Source organism: Prionailurus viverrinus, chromosome C2 (genome assembly GCF_022837055.1).
Source record: "Prionailurus viverrinus isolate Anna chromosome C2, UM_Priviv_1.0, whole genome shotgun sequence".
Lineage (NCBI taxonomy): Eukaryota > Metazoa > Chordata > Mammalia > Carnivora > Felidae > Prionailurus > Prionailurus viverrinus.
This window is the reverse complement of record NC_062569.1, coordinates 45699426-45718684: the sequence shown is the minus strand read 5'-3', so window position 1 is coordinate 45718684 and position 19259 is coordinate 45699426. Positions and strand designations below refer to the sequence as shown.

General features: G+C 40.4%; 1 protein-coding gene across 20 annotated transcripts in view; it reads right to left on the bottom strand.

Annotated features, from left to right (window-relative positions):
• Positions 1-19259, bottom strand: part of MED12L (mediator complex subunit 12L) — a 699797-nt gene that overhangs the window by 292414 nt on the left and 388124 nt on the right. For 18 of the 20 annotated variants that reach the window (XR_007155629.1, XR_007155628.1, XM_047875167.1 and 15 more), the window contains 3 exons: positions 13058-13162; positions 4947-5138; positions 3270-3302 (listed from right to left, as the gene is read on the bottom strand). Coding sequence is in view for 18 of the 20 variants with exons in the window: in XM_047875167.1 (XP_047731123.1) it covers positions 3270-3302; positions 4947-5138; positions 13058-13162 (330 nt within the window). In the remaining 2 variants the exon portion in view is untranslated. The remainder of the gene's footprint in view (positions 1-3269; positions 3303-4946; positions 5139-13057; positions 13163-19259) is intronic. The other 2 variants (XM_047875181.1, XM_047875184.1) reach the window with 1 other exon arrangement.

Below are 19259 nucleotides of genomic sequence, written 5' to 3'. Positions count from 1 at the left end.
CAGCACATTGACAACAGTTTCATCAGTTGTGCTTTCTTATTTATTTAAAAAAAAAAAAAACAACTTTACTTTCAGAGTCTCAGATGCAGGAAACTACTCATCATATCAACCAAATAGGGAAAATAATTTCCTGACAGTCCTCCAAGGAGTTTATCTCAAAATTGGAAGGTATGGATCAAATGAAAACCTGTCCCCATTCTACATTTCATCAAAGAACAATTTTTTTTTTTTATAAAGCTTTCTGGTTGTATCATTTCACAATAACAATTTCCAGAAAGCTTCTAAAGTGCCTTTAGCCCAAAATTTAAAGTAGAGGCTAAAATGATGGATCAGTGAATCTCCCTAATGAACACTGAACTAGAAATAGCTGGGTAATTAATTCACCGGCTGAAAGCAGGCACTGGAGGCAGTTTATTATTTCCTCCAGACCACGAAGGTATACTACTTAGCAAATTACTATCCCAATGTACCACCTGCATGTTTGAGAAGTTAACCCACTCTTCTAGAATTCCTCCTACACGTTCTAGGAACAGCCCAGTCATCTATATATAATCTATTCAACTTATGAATATAGAGTACAACAGTGAACAGTGAACACGGTACTCCATTACTGGCCCCCCAGCCAGTATAGTTAAACTCATCACTCCCGGGCTCTTCATTTATGAATGTGACACCAATCTAACCCTGACTACCTCACAGCGTGGTTAGAAGGGTAAAGTAAAAAAAGGGGCATCTGGGTGGCTCAGTCAGTTTAAGTGTCTGACTCTTAACATCAGCTCAGGTCATAATCTCACAGTTTGTCAGTGCAAGCCCCGAGTTGGGCTCTGTGCTGACAGTGCAGAGCCTACTTGGCATTCTCTCTCTCCCTCTCTCTCTCTGCCCCTCCCTCATTCACTCAATATGCACGCTCTCTCTCTCTCTCTCTCTCAAAATAAATAAACGAACTTTTTTTTTTTTTTTTAAAGAAGGGTAAAGGGGCACCTGAGTGGCTCAGTCAGTTAAGCAACTGACTTCGGCTCATGTCAGGATCTCATGGTTCTTGAGTTCAAGCCCCATGTTGGGCTCTGTGTAAACAGCCCGGAGCCTAGAGCCTGCTTTAGATTCTGTGTCTCCCTCTTTCTGTGCCCCTCCCCCACTCACTCTCTGTCTCTGTCTCTAAAAAAAAGAAAAGAAGGGTAAGGTAGAAGAATGACATGTATCAAAACTGGAATGGTTTTCATTTTGTTGCCAGTTCCAAAGATTTCTTCATGCCAGCCAAAGTATTTTCAAGCCATGGACCTGACCCTCTCCTAAGAGGGCCTTGGACACTACAACCACAGATATCAAGAGCCCTGGTTTCTATGCCCCAAAGTCTCGCTTGATTGTATGTTGGAAACCAAGACTTCAAACCAGCTGATTCTGACAGCATGGCATTTTTCTCTTAGTCAAGTCCTCCTTTAGACAGTGGATATTTTCTATCACTCATATGTTACAAATTTGAGTGTTCACACACTTGGTACAAAGTGTGAGCCTAGGATTAAAAGGGAAGTATTTTTTTTGTACACAGCCCTTTAAAACAAGCTGTTACACCTGGTTCTTACCAAAGTAACACCCGTTTGGACACTGAGATGCAACTGCCCATATACTGTATGTGATGGGCAATTTAACAGACTTTTGATCATGGACAGTTCCAGCCCTGGGTGCTGACTTTAAACATAACCCCCATGCCAGAGGCAGCTACACTGCACAAACATACCTAAAAGGAAGATGAAAGTCTTATAAGCCAAAGCTGGAAGGCTTCCTTCTCTGCAGACCACAGTGACACGCTTTAACATGAAAATTTCCTGAAAATTTCATTTATAAGACACGTTGTTCATGGAGCACAAGACCATGGGTTTACAGACTACTGTTTAAGCCAAGGACAAGAAAAGCACAGGCTTATACACTCCATGCAAGACTTGAGCTGCTGCCTTTCATTGGAACATATAGTCTGAGAGAGTTAAATTTTAGTTGCCAAGGCCAAGTTGCCTCTCAGTCAGATGTACCAAAAAATTACAAGATCAAGGTCTAAAAATTAGGCAAATGCAAAAAAGTGAATGTACCATCTCCAAAGAAACATTACTAATAGCATCTTTTACAGATGCCTAAAGGATTTCCTTTGAATAACTGACAGAAGGAAAATAAAAATTTGAACACGTTAAATGTTCAGATGAAATAGCAAACAAAGCTAAGTCACACGTCTTCAACATGAACAAGCCAGGGCATACCTCCAGTTCAGTGCCCCTACTGGCAGAACCCTGTAAGAAATGGTTAGCTCAAATAAAAGGAATTAAAATTCAGAAGAATGTATGTGAATGTTATTTAATTAAGGAAGAAGACACATATTGATGGCTTTGTCAAATTCATAGTTTGGGCCAACTCAGGAAGGAAATTATGTTTACAGTGATTGACTTCCTCACAGGCATGGATTCCATTTTCAGCAAAGAAACCATCTGACTACAACTTGTAGCTGAACCTAGACAAATACTGGGCAGCTGTTTCATTTCTAAATCAAGCTAGACCTGCATCTAAGTACTAACAGAAAACTAAGACACCTAGCATGTGATGGTTTTTCATCCATGGAAAGGCTGTACCACCGTGTATTGCCTTTCCCCTTAGATAAAGGTCACTGTCAACACCCTCTGTTCACTAAGCAGAGGTGGAGGCAAATGGAAATTACATAGACCACAGTAATCAATGTCACCTGAAGTGAAGAAGCCATACCTAGTGAACTGTTTAAGAGCCAGAAGGATATCCCTAGAGGCCATAGGTCTCTTTTTCCAAATCTAACTATGACCATGGTGGAGTTAAAAGTCCCTTTATAGGCCATGTTTTTACCTCTCTGTGGCTGAATACATGGGAGATCTGTGGAGTTGTACCATAACAGAAAACTAGGTTCAGAAACTTGATTGATCCCATATAGGAAACTATTTTGAACTCGAGAACAAAGCTGGAAGAGGACCCAAGATCTTAGCAGGAAAATTAAGGTCTTCTGCATTAAATCATCTCAGAAATAAATACCAGAAATTAAAGAAGTATTTGAACTTTCTACTATGAAGAACATGTAAAGAATGAAATCTTTCACCCAGTTCTGAAAGAGCTTTTGCCTTTTTAAGAGGATGAAATGCTGAGGAAGGGAGGAATAGGGAGGGGCTCCTCAAATGCCCAAGAAATGAATACTTGAAGGCATAGTTAATGGTTTTATAAAGACAACAAGTTTATCTTCACAAAGAATTAATGTCAGGGCTTACCTGAGGAACACCTGACTTGGCCAGAGGCAGCTCCTAATAAAGAGAGAAGAACACTGGCTAATACACTGCACTGTAATTCATCTCCCTCCTCAAAGATGAGAAACCACTACCTACACCCCTCAAGCAAGGGCATCAATTCCTCACCATTATTTGCTTTCAGGAAATGTCCAAAAAAAGGGATTCTAAAAACGTATTTAAAAGGAAAACCTAAAAAGAAAGATGTCAGGCTGGCTACATGGAAATTGAAGGTATGACCCAACACGGAGGGTATGAACTATTGGTAGAAAGCCATCACAAAGGCTGTCCTTTGACTTAGGGGGCCTTCAGATCCAATTTACAGGTCACAGAGTACCCACATGGTAAATGTTCACTACTGGACAAGAAATGCTACATGGTTCAGCCGGTGATAAGACAGGCATAACCTGAGTAGCAAGGGGCGATTATGTGGACTGCTGTGCTTTTCAAGGATTTCAGTTGCTCTGAATCACGAAAATACGTGAAAGGCAACACAATACTACGGAGGCACGAGGGCAAAAGAAAGCCAATGGTAGCGATAGGCACTATTTTCAAAGAGTTGCTTTAGAAAATAAGCAAGCAAATACAAAAAGGAGCTCTTCTCTAAACCAGGCCTGCGCCACACCAGGTAACGAACACTCACTATCAAGGACAGAAAATAGACACCCCTAAGACTAAAGGGTTTCAGGCCAGTTGAGGAAGACACATGGGTTACTTGGAAGGTGTGCCAGAAGCCAGAGATCAAGACTAAGAGGTAGGGTAGAGCTCTCCTCTAAATTTCAAAAGACATTTGATAGGATTTGGACATTTGAGAGATTGTTGAATCTGTATTATTTCCCACTTGAGGAAAAATGATCAAAGGCAAAGATTTTAAAAGAAGCCTCGCTTTCCACATCCCGTCCCCCAAAAAGGTAGAAGCTATAAATAAACCTGTCCGTTCTGCTCTAAAATTTTTTCAAAGAAGTTTTTCAAGCACGCACAGAATCACTACTGTACTTATTAGGAAGGAGACAGCTTAAAGAATTTGGATTGGTACTTTTCAAGACAAGGAAATAACATCAAAGCAAGAATTTCTGTGTAACAGATTTTGGACATCCCGGCCTAAGAAAAATAGAAAAAAAAAAAAATACTGGAAATTAATGAACTCTTATGGTCTGTTCTCGATTTTAAAAACTTGTCTACCGGGGCGCCTGGGTGGCTCAGTCGGTTGAGCGTCCGACTTCAGCTCAGATCACGATCTCGCGGTCCGTGAGTTCAAGCCCCGTGTCAGGCTCTGGGCTGATGGCTCGGAGCCTGGAGCCTGCTTCCGATTCTGTGTCTCCCTCTCTCTCTGTCCCTCCCCCATTCATGCTCTGCCTCTCTCTGTCTCAAAAATAAATAAACATTAAAAAAAAAATTTAAAAAATAAAAAATAATAAAAAATAAAAACTTGTCTACCTAAAGTCCACATAAATTGCTTCCTGTGTGGAACATTTAGGTCAAGACGTCCTAGGCACCAGGTGCCATCACAACAAAGGGGCAAAGAGCATATGTGCAGCACCTGCCAGTGAGGCTTTGGGTTTTGGAAGGAACAGGGGGAAACAAGTATGTACTTGAACGTTAGCTCGAACATCGTGATTTCTAGAAGACCACAATTAAAGTAACATTAGAAATACTTAATACCTTTTTTGCCAAAATAGCAAGTGGTTTATTTCCTGCTAAGTCAGAGAACCAACTATGAATTGCACTCTGGGATCGAGCAGTAACCAGCCAGTAATTATCTTTAGCATTAACTTGTGGTTTCTTCTTTCCGGTGTCCTGGAAAGTGTTAAGCTTTAGTTTCTCAGCTAATATGCTGCTGAAATAAGCTGCAATCTGTGGAAACAAGAAAAAAAGAAAAAGTTTGATGACAATAAACAAGTATGTTAGTAATGTATATTCATATTTTATTTTTGTTTTACCAGAGTATCTTCAAACAGCCGTCAGAAAATAAAATGGCAATTTAAAATGTGATTTCCTTATACTAACATGATGCAAAAACTCCCACAGCACCTTTGTTCCACTATTAACAAGTGGTTCAAGGAAAAAAGAAGAGCCTTTGAGAATCTCTGATAAGATGAAATTAATTACATCCTGAATAAATTTCAAGACAATGGGTTCTGCTTTAATCTTCAGCTGTACTTCTTTTACATACTACACACAAATTTGGAAGAGAATATTTTTCCTGAGAGGTGTTGCAGACAAAAGCAGAAAGCCTGGTAATCACACAGTAATCATTCTTTTTCTTGTTTCATCTTAATAGCATATATTTTTGGAAAGGAAACTCTGTATTTACACTCAGTACTTTCTAAAAACGAGACAAGAAAAATTTGTTTAAGTGGAAAATTACAAAAGGTTCGATTAAATTAAGTATTCAACATTTTTGACTGGGCCGCCAATTTCAGGAGTACAAGTAGTTCAAGAGAAAGCTACTGTTACCTGCTCTGAATGGAATAAAGTAGCAAAGGGAGCTTCTGTGAACGACTGTGGCATTTCGTAGTAACCGAACTAAAAGAGGACATAAGAAGAAAGGCACAAGAAGGAAAGGGATGAATACCTAAAAATCAAGTGAATCCACCTAAGACTTGTCGGAATTTCCAAGAATCATATTTCATTCCCTGGGAGTTCTTTAATAAGATACAAGCACAATTTCTAGTAAATATCTCTAGTAAGGTTAGCAGACAGTGGTAACCATGATTACAATAAAATACCTACCCTGCTGAAACAAAGTAAGAGTCACAGCCTTGGTTAAGGCTCATGAGTCAATAATTAGTCTATAGGCTGGAACACAGTTGTAAAAATTAGTAAAGTTTATCTACACTTTTTCTTTTTTAAAATTTTTTATTTTTGAGATGGAATGAGATCTGGCCATTTGCAGCAACATGGATGGAACTAGAGGGTGTTATGCTAAGTGAAATAAGCCAGGCAGAGAAAGACACTCATATGTGGATCTTGAGAAACTTTACAGAAGACCACGAGGGAGGGGAAGGGCAAAAAGAAAAATTACAGAGAGGGAGGGAGGCAAACCATAAGAGACTCTTAAGGACTAACAAACTAAGGGGAAAGGGGGGGATGGGCACAGAGGAGGGATGTGCCCTGGGTGTTGTTGGGAATGAGCACTGGGTGTTGTATGGAAACCAATTTGACAATAAATTATATTTTTTAAAAAAAATAATAGGGGGCGCCTGGGTGGCGCAGTCGGTTAAGCGTCCGACTTCAGCTCAGGTCACGATCTCACGGTCCGTGAGTTCGAGCCCCGCATCGGGCTCTGTGCTGATGGCTCAGAGCCTGGAGCCTGTTTCCGATTCTGTGTCTCCCTCTCTCTCTGCCCTTCCCCCGTTCATGCTCTGTCTCTCTCTGTCCCAAAAATAAATAAAAAATAAACGTTGGAAAAAAAAAATTAAAAAAAAAAATAATAATAGAAGGATATATATTGTGCTCCTAAAAAATAATTTAAGAGAAACAGTGTGAGAACAGGGGAGAGGGGTAAAGGGAGGGATGGAAGGAGGAAGGGCCGGGGAGATGGGTGGTAGAGAGAGAATCTTAAGTAGGCTCCACACTCGGGGCTAGATCCCACAACCATGAGATCATAACCTAAGCCAACATAGAATCTGACACTCAACCACTGTGCCACCCAGACACCCAGCTGGTATGCTTTTTCTTAATGTGAATTGCCATTCCTTGATCTTTGTGATTTATGGACAATAAAAAAAAGTCTATTTTGGTGTGTTGATATAATATGGTAATAAAAACTTACAAGAATTGGAAAAAAAATTTGAGCTTTCCTTTTTTTTTTTTTTAACAAAAAACTTCATGGTATGTTTTAAGTAAATGTTTGCAGAATGTTGCAACAGAAAATATATTAAAAGTGAAAATGTAGCAATTATAGTTGTCTAGATACAAGCAACCAATAGCAACAAATTGTTTAATTTTAAATTTCTCAATCAATATCTAGTCTTCACACCAAGAACTTAAAATACCTACTTACACAGATTGTTTCATATTTAAAAAGTCTCTTACTTGCAATTATGTATGAGTATTTAATCATAATAAATGTATAAAAATGTTTTCAAAAACTAGTCAGTGATCTGTTTTATAACTATGTATTTAATAACAACGGAACAGGTGACTATATGTCTTATGTCTACATCTTAAACCCTGTGAACAACTGCATATTGTAAACTAAAATTCCCTAAAAAGAGAAAAAAGAAAATCAAAATGAACGTGCACTTAATTTTATATTCACATTATTCCAAACCTAAAAAACCAAATAGCCTCATTCCCAAGTCCCAATGCCTACCTCCAAGTAACCACTTTGCTTAGTTTCATAGGTCTTTCCGGTGTTGCTTCAGGTGAATACACATGAACACAAATAGGTTATTTTTTCTTTTTTATGTATGTACTCTTTATGTGCTTTAGTACACGTCTAAGTCTTTCACATCTATCTATATATGGAGAATTTCTCATTTATTTTTACAAATAATGCACTGTGTGGGGTACCACATTTTATTGAATCAAGCCCCTGTTAATGGACACTTGGAGTGTTTTTTCCAAACTCTATTATAGATCACATTAAAATGAACAATCTTTCCTATTTGTCATTTCACACATGTACAGCTACAGATTTCAGATAAATTTCCACAATTCAGATTGTATGATTCTGAAATTTTAATCAGCATTTGTTAAATTGCCCTCCATAAGCTTTATACCAATTTGCACTCCATCAGACAAGGTAGGAGAGATAAAGTTTAATTTAAAACTTGTTTCCATCCACCCAAAGCTATTTTGAAAGTAATTCATTTCATGAGAAAATGGAAAAAAGTTTAGGGACTACAGTATAGTTCATGTATTCCATATTTATAAGATCAAATTCCCTTCAGAAGGTTTGAATCCTTGAGTAAATCTCACAGGAAGGGTTGACAGCAGCAGAAGTTGTAATGGATGTTATTTCCATTTATTCAGTTATTTAAATTGACATAAAACTTGATACAACAGAATAGTTTGGCAGTTCGTATCAAGAGACACACAGCAGTCATACTTTCTGTTACGGACCGAATTGTGTTACCCCAAAATTCAGATGTGGAAGCCCTAATCCCCAGTATGATTGCATTTGGAGACAGGGCCTTTAACAGCGGTTAAGGTCAAATGAAGTCTTAATGGTGGGGCCAAATCCAGTGGACTGGCTTCCTTATAAGAGGAAGAAACACCAGAAATACATGCACACAGAGAAAAGCCCATGTGAGGACACAGTGAGAGGCCAGCCTTGCACAAGCCAAGGAGAGAGTCCTCACAAGAACCCAGACCTACTGACACCCTGATCTTGACTACCAGACCCCTCAACTGTGAGAAAATAAATATTCTCAGAAAATCACATTTCTGTTGTTTAAGCCACCAGTTTGTGGTACTTTGTTATGATGGCCCTAAGAGACTAATACACCTTCTACCCAAGTGACATGCTTCTGGGAATTTACCCTAAAGAACAAAAGCTACATGTTCAAATATGACTACAACCGCTTCATAAATAACCTTAAAAAATTGGCAACAGGCTGGGGCGCCTGGGTGGCGCAGTCGGGTAAGCATCCGTCTCTTGATCTCGGCTCAAGTCATGATCTCACAGTTTGTGAGTTCGAGCCCCTCATAGGGCTCTCCTCTGATGGCACAGAGCCTGCTTGGGATTCTGTCTCTCCTTCTCTCTGCCCCTTCCTGCTTGTGCGCTCACTCTAAATAAATGAATAAATAAATAATCTGTTTAAAAAAAGAAATTGGCAACAGGCTAATTGCTGTATACTAGCAGTTTCAGGTCATTCTAGAACATAAACGATGGCATGTTCGTTATCTGTCCATCAATAATTATTAAAATGAATACTTCCGACCTCAAAAAATATATACCAAATGATGTTACTTTTTTTTTTTTTTTTTTCAACGTTTATTTATTTTTGGGACAGAGAGAGACAGAGCATGAACGGGGGAGGGGCAGAGAGAGAGGGAGACACAGAATCGGAAACAGGCTCCAGGCTCCGAGCCATCAGCCCAGAGCCTGACATGGGGCTCGAACTCACGGACCGCGAGATCATGACCTGGCTGAAGTCGGACGCTTAACCGACTGCGCCACCCAGGCGCCCCATGATGTTACTTTTTTAAAAAACATAAGGAAGACAAAAAAATTCTGGAGGTGGATGGTGATGACAGTTATACCACAATGTGACTTAATGCCAAAGAACTGTACATCTTAAAATGTTAAAATGGCAAGTTTTGTTTATTTTACCACAATTTTTTAAAAATGCCAATTACAGTATACACATAATTGTAGCTGTGATGTTAAAAGTGTATGAAGATTGGAAGAAGACAAAACTAAAAACACTGTGTTCAGTTGATGGCACGATCATCTGTAGAAAATGCCTGTTCTCTTTCACACTGTTTAAATATTTCAGTTGATTAGCAAACTGTCAATTACATGTGCATGTGTGTACATGTGCAAACAAAGAGATCTTAAATGATACACAAACCTCTAACAATGGTTATTTCTGGGTAAGGAGAAGAAAATATATTCTTTTCATTTTTATGTATGATGCTTTCAATTTAATATTTCAGTATTCAGAAAATAAAAACAACTCAAAAAGGATGAAAAAAAGCAAATTTTAAAAGAATACAAACAGAAACAAATAATTCCACCTATATACGTAATTGTTAACATAACCACACAGAAAAAAATTTTTAATTCAAAAAATTTTGGGAGCATCTGGATGGCTCAGTCGGTTGAGTGCCCGACTTCAGCTCAGGTCACAATCTCACAGTTCACGAGCTCAAGACCCATATCGGGCTCTGTACTGAGAGCTCAGAGCCTGGAGCCTGGTTCAGATTCTGTGTCTCCCTCTCTCTCTGCCCCTCCCCTGCTCACGCTCTCCCTCTCTCTCAAAAACAAATCAAAACATTTTTTAAAAATTTAAAAATTAAAAAAAAGAGGGGCGCCTGGGTGGCTCAGTCAGTTAAGCGTCCAACTTCAGGTCAGGTCATGATCTCGCAGTTCGTGAGTTCAAGCCCCGCGTCAGGCTCTGTGCTGACAGCTCAGAGCCTGGAGCCTGTTTCAGATTCTGTGTCTTCCTCTCTCTCTGACCCTCCCCCGCTCATGCTCTGTTTCTAAAATAAATAAACGTTAAAACATAAAAATTAAAATTAAAAAAAAGAAAAATTTTATGACAACAATGACTCTATACCCTTAATGAAAATTAATCTAAGGACAAAAAGTATTACAGGAAAATTATAAATTTTACATAGTAACTTTGTTGTTGGAATAACATTGGTGGTATAGTCTATTCTATAACTTTTTTATGTGTATTTTAAGACAGAGTAAATAAATACATTGAATTTACTGAAAGCCAGGGTTCTCACTTTGGGAGAAGAGAGAGAGAAAGATGGAACATAAAACTTGAAAAACCCTGTGATATTGCATGAGAACTAGTGGATGGATGCAAGGAAGGAAAGAAAAAGGAGAGAAGATAAGAAACAAATCTACGTGTTGTTTCCCATCTCTGTCCACCGAAATGACCTACACGTTATGATACTCTAGTAGCAATCAGCATGCCAAACATCCAGATCTGGGCTGGGGCACAGAAAGAACATGAACCTAAAATACATTATTATATCAAAAGTGAGGAAACGCTCAAAGAATGATGGAGGTGTCAAAAGCACCCAAGAAACAGGTTAAAGGTGCTCTCCCCCCACAAAGTAAGAGACAATTTAAACACCAAAATGAGAAAAGATGACACATCAAATATTAAAGAGTCCAAGGTTCAAAGTGATACTAAAATATGGGGGGTCAGTGCACCTGGCTGGCTCAGTGGGTGGGAAATGCAACTCTTGATCTTTGTGAGTTACAGCCCCAAGTAGGGAGTGGAGATTACTTTAAAAAAAGAAGGAAGGGGCGCCTGGGTGGCGCAGTCTGTTAAGCGTCCGACTTCAGCCAGGTCACGATCTCGCGGTCCGGGAGTTCGAGCCCCGCGTCAGGCTCTGGGCCGATGGCTCAGAGCCTGGAGCCTGTTTCCGATTCTGTGTCTCCCTCTCTCTCTGCCCCTCCCCCGTTCATGCTCTGTCTCTCTCTGTCCCAAAAATAAATAAACGTTGAAAAAAAAAAAAAAAGAAGGAAGGAAGGAAGGAAGAAAGAAAGAAAGAAGGAAGTGTTTGGAGCTCCAGGAGAAGGGGAGGGGAGGGGAGGGGAGAAAGAAGAGGGGCGCCTGGGTGGCTCAGTCAGTTAAGTGTCCGACTTTAGCTCAGGTCACGATCTCGCGGTCCATGAGTTCGAGCCCTGTGTTGGGCTCTGGGCTGATGGCTCAGAGCCTGGAGCCTGCTTCCGATTCTGTGTCTCCCTCTCTCTCTGTCCCTCCCCCATTCATGCTGTGTCTCTCTCTGTCTCAAAAATAAATAAACGTTAAAAAAAAAATTTTTTTTTAATAAAAATAAAAAGAAAAGAAAAAGGAAGGAAAGGAAAGGAGAAAAGAAAAGAAAAGAAAAGAAAAGAAAAGAAAAGAAAAGAAAAGAAAAGAAAAGAAAAATGGAAGTGTTTGGGGCTCCGGGCTGGCTCAGTCGGTAGTTCAGGCTCTCTCTTAATCTCAGGGTGGTGAGTTGAAGCCCCACGTTGGGCGTGGAACCTACTTAAAAAAATAAAATAAAACAATAAAAAATAAAGGGCAGGGTGCCTGGGTGGCTCAGTCGGTTGAGTGTCCGACTTCGGCTCGAGTCGTGATCTCACGGTTTGTGAATTCGAGCCCCCACAGCTCTGTCAGCACAGAGTCTGCCTCAGATCCTCTGTCCCCTTCTCTGTCTCCCTCAAAAATAAACAAACATTAAAATAATAGTAATAATAAATAAAAATAAATTCTAAAATGAGATGTCCATTTACACAAGAATGGCAATAATGTATGAGAAAAGACAATTGGAAAACCTGCATTTTGCAACCGCCAGCAAAATGAATCATTCAGCAAGCATCATGAACTGATGATAAAATCACACGATGAAATTTTATTGAAGAACAGCATATTCACTTGGTCTCAAACTATCACCCGAAAGAGTCTACAACAAGGAAAAGATAACTACTTTTACAATATAAAGAGAAGACACCACCTTTGGTGCTCAAACTCAGTATAACCAGTAATGGGCAAACTGGTCTTGTATGACTTCTGATATACAATATAGTCTTCTTACCAAAAATATTTAACCTGAAACTTATCATGAAAAACAATCAGACAAATCTAGAATATAGGACTAGAATATAAGACAAATGTATCTTTTTTTAATGTTTTATTTATTTTTGAGAGAGTGTAAGTGGGGAAGGGGCCGAGAGAGGGGGCAGAGGGTCTGAAGTGGGCTCTGTGCTGAGACCAGCAAGCCCAATGCAGAGCTCAAACTCATAAAGTGAGATCATGACCTGAGCTGAAGTCAGATGCTCAACCCACTGAGCCATCCAGGTGCCCCTGGACGGCACTCTTCTAAAATGGCAACTCTGAAATCCCCCAAAAAAACACCACCATGAGAAAAGGTGGAGCGCAATCCTGTACCAGGTTACAATAGACTGAAAGGACAGGACAACCAAATGCAATGCACGATTCCTAACTGGGTCCTACAGCAGGACAGTATGCAAGATATCCTGGGAATCCTGAATATGGATTGTGGTTTAAATAACACTAATTAATCAACATTAACTATCAAGAGTGTCACACACACTTTTTCAGAAGGTTTAGGAAATAGACAATTTGCATTACCTTTGATGGGTTAATTACAATATTTCTGGCTGAGCCATGTTCATCTCCAGTAAAGGCTGGCTGATTGTTGAAGCCTTGTTTCACATTCACAGCAGTAAGTTCATCCTGGTCAAGAAAAAGTATCAATTAATCAGAAGGACATAAAAACTCCAACTTAACCCGATACACTGCAGCCTAATGACCGACTACACTATACTCTGGAAAAGAGAACTGTTGAACACACATCAAAGAGAGAGCAGAAATTCAAAGTTTAAAACCAGGACACAAACATACAGAGAATGATGAAGTAAATGTGGCAAAATATTAACAACTGTTAACTTTAGGTAGAGGGTACGTGGGCGTTCATGACACTCTTCTCTTAATTATTCTGTAAGTTTAAAATGTTTTAACAAGTTAGGAAAAGAAAAAAATGAGCAAAAACCCTCCCCACACGCAGAAAATATAAAATCCCAGAATCTGTATACTGGAATTGTTTCTAGAGACCCTATAGTTGGGCTCTCCCTTCCCTGCCAGCCCCTATGCACATCTCTATTTTATGTTCAAGAAAAATGGCTCACTCCACTTACCTAAGACCCCATAGCAAGTTAAAGACAGAAATGAAGGGTTCATAGGCACAAGCTTTATAATAAACACAACACCATGACCAGCAACATGTGAAGGAAGTTTAGGGCTTGCAAAATTCTTCCGTACATGTTGGCTCACTAAGTAAGGATCTTCAGGCCCATTTATAAACAAGAATGAGGCTCCCTAAGCTAGCACAGTAACTGGACAGAGCCAGCACTAAAATGCTGTCTCCTCAACCCAAGGCTAGGAAGAGAAATCTCCACGACTCCATGCCACCAAAGTACTAATGCCATATGAAAATGTGGTCTAAAAATATGTAGCTACAACTCATACTCTCCTTAAAAACATCTCCTACTGGATATAGGAAAAATATTCTTCCCAAGGTCACATCAGAAATAGCCCAAGGCTTTAAGGGGCGCCTGGGTGGCGCAGTCAGTTAAGCGTCCGACTTCAGCCAGGTCACGATCTTGCGGTCCGTGAGTTCGAGCCCCGCGTCTGGCTCTGGGCTGATGGCTCAGAGCCTGGAGCCTGTTTCCGATTCTGTGTCTCCCTCTCTCTCTGCCCTTCCCCCGTTCATGCTTTGTCTCTCTCTGTCCCAAAAATAAATAAAAAAACGTTGAAAAAAAAATTTAAAAAAAAAGAAATAGCCCAAGGCTTTAAAAAAAAAAGAGAGAGAGAGAGAGAGAAGGAGGAGAAGAATACAACCACCACTTTATCCAGCCCAAATCATTGAGCTATGGAACTAAATCAGAGTTCCTAAAATATAGACTTGAAAGAGTAAAGGGGAGAAGTTGAGTAAATGAAGCTACCTTCTCTTCCCCTCACTCTAAACAAAGAAAAGTTCTTATTTAACTGTTGGGGTAATGCTAGCCATAGCACAAAAATGAGAGCATATACTTAACATATACTCCATAATTGCTGCAAGTAGAAAATGGAAAAAACAAAAAAACAACTGATCAAAGTCACTGCTGTGATGAAGCAGAAAGCCTTAGGACAAAATAGTTTATGACATATAAGCACCTGAAAGGTCAGCCTGGCTGAGAGCCGAGGTCCCCTGGAGACATGCCATGGAACTTTACTTAATTGTGTATATACTCTACCTAACATCTTGGCAAGCCACTGTTTTGGCAAGCTTTCAAAAGACCCCACTACAGGAAGTTTAGCTCTATGATAATCAAGTCTCCTCCAAGCACGAAGGTCACTGAAATCGTGACCTGCACAGAAAATGAGTTGCATACACCTATCAACACTGAGTCTCAAACTGCTCCCACTTGTTCAAACTAATTATTTGAAAATCTAGGGCAAAACTACATAATGCATATTATAAGTCAGAAAGGCGTCAGTCAACTTAAAGCGAGTGCGCTAATAAAATTTCTATAGTCTCAGAGTCTAAGAAAGAAGGGGGACAAATGGGGTCAGAAAGGAAATGGGATGAGAAAAATGAATTTTTATCTTTGATTTACCATCAGAGTATTACAAGAAACATTAATTGAGTAACAGCATATGTTTTTACTAGAAACACATCTGGCTTAATCAAGAAGAAATGTGTGAGGCTTTCAGGACCAGTTAGTTCCATTTAAGGCTGCTTCGCATTCTATTCTAAAGGTACACAGACTCAGCTGCTCACCGTACTTGACTGCTAACTGCTAGCCTGGAGAGATAGGTTCTGCAAACATACGCATGCGTGCACACGTACACACACTCCTCAGAAGAAAAAGAACATGGAACCGTGGTTACTTGTCAACCACATAAGATTTTCCTCACACTAAGATCCACACAGGTACTGCTGGAAGCCTTGAGTTCTGAGAACATTTTATCTTGTATTCTAAGTGGCACAAAAACACTTCCAGAACCTTCATCACTACCAATGCCCTCTCTGAGTCAGGGACCCCATTAATCTCATGCTTGGACATACCAATGGCTCCTAACTGGTCTCCTTGCTTCTACGACTGCCCCCTGGAAGCCTTTTTCAACACAGCAGCCACAGGGAGCTTTTTAAAACTTCAGGAAGACTATGTTACTCCTGCTCAAAAGCCGCATTAACTCCCCAACTCTGGGTATAAGCAAAGGCCCTACGATGTCCCACAAGTCCCTAATGCTATTCCCTTTCTGACCTCATTCCTCACCCTCTTGCCTTAGCTGACTCGACTCCAACCACACTGGTCTTCTTGCAGCTCTTCAAGCAGGCCTGCTGGATGGCCTCTAGCCTCAGGGCCACTGTGCTGTCTGTTCCCTCAGCCTGCATGGCTTTCCCTGGTATCCACACGGTCAACTCTATAACCACCTACGGCTTTGCTCAAATTTTTATATTCTCAACCAGGAATCGGATGACCCTATTTAAAATTTAAACTGCTCACCCTGTCCTCTTCATCCCCAGCATTCCTAATCGGCCAACAATCCATAGCACTCACCACTTAAAATGTCCTGTAATTTACTTACAGTGTGTACTGTCTGTCTCCCCCACCACCAGGAAGGTCCCTGAGACCAAGGGTCTTTATTTTGTTCACAGAGGCATGTCAAGCACATAGAGCAGTGCCTGGCACAGAGAGCACACATAGGAATTCAATAAATATTTGTTGAAACAGTAAGTAAGTGAGGGGCACCTGGCTGACTCAGTCAGTAGACTGACTTTTTATCTCAGGGTCGTTAGTTCAAGCCCCATGCTAGGCATGGAGCCTACTTTAAAGAAGAAAAAGAAAAGGAAAGGGGCCTCTGGGTGGCTCAGCTGGTTGAGCGACTTCTGAACTCCACTCAGATCATGATCTCGTGGGTTTGTGAGCTCGAGCCCTGCATCAGGCTCCTCATGCTGACAGCGGGGACCTGCGCGGAATTCTTTCTCTCTTCTTCTCTCTCTGCCCCTCCTGCATGTGCTCCTTCTCTCTCAAAATAAACAAACTTTAAAAAAGGAATCAATTCTGAGGGTACATGTCTCTTAAAAAAAAAAAAAAAAAAAGAAAGAAAGAATAAATGAATGACAACCTGATTTGAACAATTAACTTAATGAGTATATTCTGAATCACTGTTCTTTGACTTTGGGGCCCATAATTCTATTTGTATTTATGATAGATCTACCTCATCACCCAGAGCAGTGGCTCTCACCCATCAAACTCAATGCACCATCCCGAAAAAGAATTATTTTATAACACCCTTTTTCTGAATCTGAAACGAAATTGATAAACAATAACTATCCGGTACCAGTATATATATTTTTTAACAAATCAATATAATGCCCTCATTCTAAAAAGAATTTTTAAGTAAGTTATGATAACATAGGTATTTGAATATGCACAGGTATACAACACAAGACCTTCACTACTCAAAGCACGGTCCACTGGCCAGAAGCCAGCAGCAGTGCCATCAGCTAGGGCTTGTTAGAAGTGCAAAATCTCAGGGTGCCTGGGTGGCTCAGTCAGTTAAGCATCCGACTCTTGGTTTGGGCTCAGGTCTTGATCTCAGTTTGTGGGTTCGAGCCCCACATCAGGCTCCGCTCCGACAGCTCTGACAGCTTGGAGCCCGATTGGGCCTCCCTCTCTCTCTCCCTGCCCCTCTGCCCCTCCCTGCTTGCAGATGTACACTCTCTCTCAAAATACACAAAAAAATAAAAATAAGTAAATAAATAAACGTGAAATCTCTATCACAATGCAAATGCAAATCCCCCATCACAATCTGTATTGCAACAAGTTCCCAGGTAATTCATGGGCACCTTAAACTTTGAGAAATGAGGCCCTAGGAGTCATGAATAAATTGTTGTATTTGTTCCTATACCTAGAATCCCTACAATGCAGTAAATACAAATGCAGACATCACACATGTTCTATTGTCATTTCAAATGGTCAGGAACAGCATGATACAACTTTTCAGAAAAAGTGAAAACTCTTGGTAAAGTTTCAAACTAATAAAACAGAATTCCCAAATTTATTAAAATGCAGTGTTATATTCCTCAGAAACTCAGGGTATATTAAATGTATATTAAAATCATGCAAAAAAAAAATACTTGGAGATCATATGTAAACAGAGTCCCACCTGGAATAGAGAGGGGGGAAAAAACAAGATTTAGATGGTCCAGTAGCACATCTGACAGCCCAGTGGGATGCAACTGTCTTAAGCCTCACTGTCCACATTAAGGATATCTAGCATACCTGGCCCTGCCCACTAAATGGTCATAGCTCTCCGACGGTAGCAACAACCAACACTGCCCCCACCGGGTTCCACAACCCTTCCATTGGGGACCAAAGACAGAGAAGGGCTGACTTTACCCTTTAGAGGCCTGCTTCTGAAAAGAGGACTTGGAGGCTCTAGGTTTAGGAAACACTGAGCTTCACATTGTCAAGGGTCAGCAAGAGCCCAGCCCCTGCTGCGACATCACAAGGGGCTGTCCTCTTCCAGCTCTCTACGCACCTTCCTAGCGCTGGGAGATGTGGCTATAGGTGGAGATGATGCTATGGGAGGAAGGCTAAATGGAAATACATACAAGAGAGCAGTAGGTGAGAGCCCAGAGTCTGCGATCGCACTGTCCAAATTTGAACCTCCAGTTCCTGTAAGAGTGGCTCTAAGCAACCTTTGCAACTGTTCCTGTCCCTCAGTTTCCTCAACTGTAAGAGAGAGATAATAATAGTTTCCACTCTTATCTCCACAACCCAGTTGAAGGAAATAAAGCAGAGAGGTTAACTAGCCCAAGATGATACAGCGGTAAACAACTCCAAAGAATCCATGGTTTCTGACCACCATACTATATGAAATGGTCAGCAATTAGTATTACTTCTGTTTTTGTCCTATTTCTGGTTCAGGAAAGTGGTAACCTAAAGCTCCAGGAAGCACTCACGTGTACAAAATGTCTATTTAGGAAGCTAAAAAGACCTGGCCTTAAGAGGTGGTTCTGAAATATTTGCGTACATCAGAATACCACGGGTTTTAACACAGCTTCCTGGGCCTCATCCCCAGAATTTCCAATTCAGTAGGCCTGGGGTGGGGCCTGAAAATCTGAATTTCTAACAACATATGAATGAAGTATGCAAATCCAGGGACCACACATAAAGAGAACCACTGACATAAAGATTTGGAGTTTGTGGCTTCTAGAAACCCAGGGCTCCCATGCCCAGCATCAGTGCTTGCAGTCACCATCAGGAGGAGGAAACTATACATCCAAAAAAAGGCTGGTCCGAATTCTCTACCACATCTCCCTTGCCCTACTACAAAGGTGCAAATACAAAGCAATACACACACACACACACACACACACGTATATGTACAGGTATAGATATATGTGTATGTATATAAAGAAACTAGTGCATAAAGCTTTCTCTTTCACTCTTTTGCTTCTCACAGACCCAAAACAAATAAAAACACCAAGGTCACCGTATACTCAATTACATCAGGATGCAAACAGCCAAAACAGAAGCTGTGTTTAAGGTTTACTGACAGAAAACTTTAGGTCCCCTAAGGGAAAGGGAGTAAAAGCCCAAAGCATCACAACCAAAATATGCACGCTGGTAGTTTATTTCCTAAAGTTTCTGAAAAGCGTGAAAGTCAATGGCAAGAATTTAAACAATGAGTTAAAAGTCAATTTCAAATTCTAGAGTGTTTATTATTGTTTAGCCAGTATTTCTCAAACTCTGCTCATGCACCAACACACCTCTTT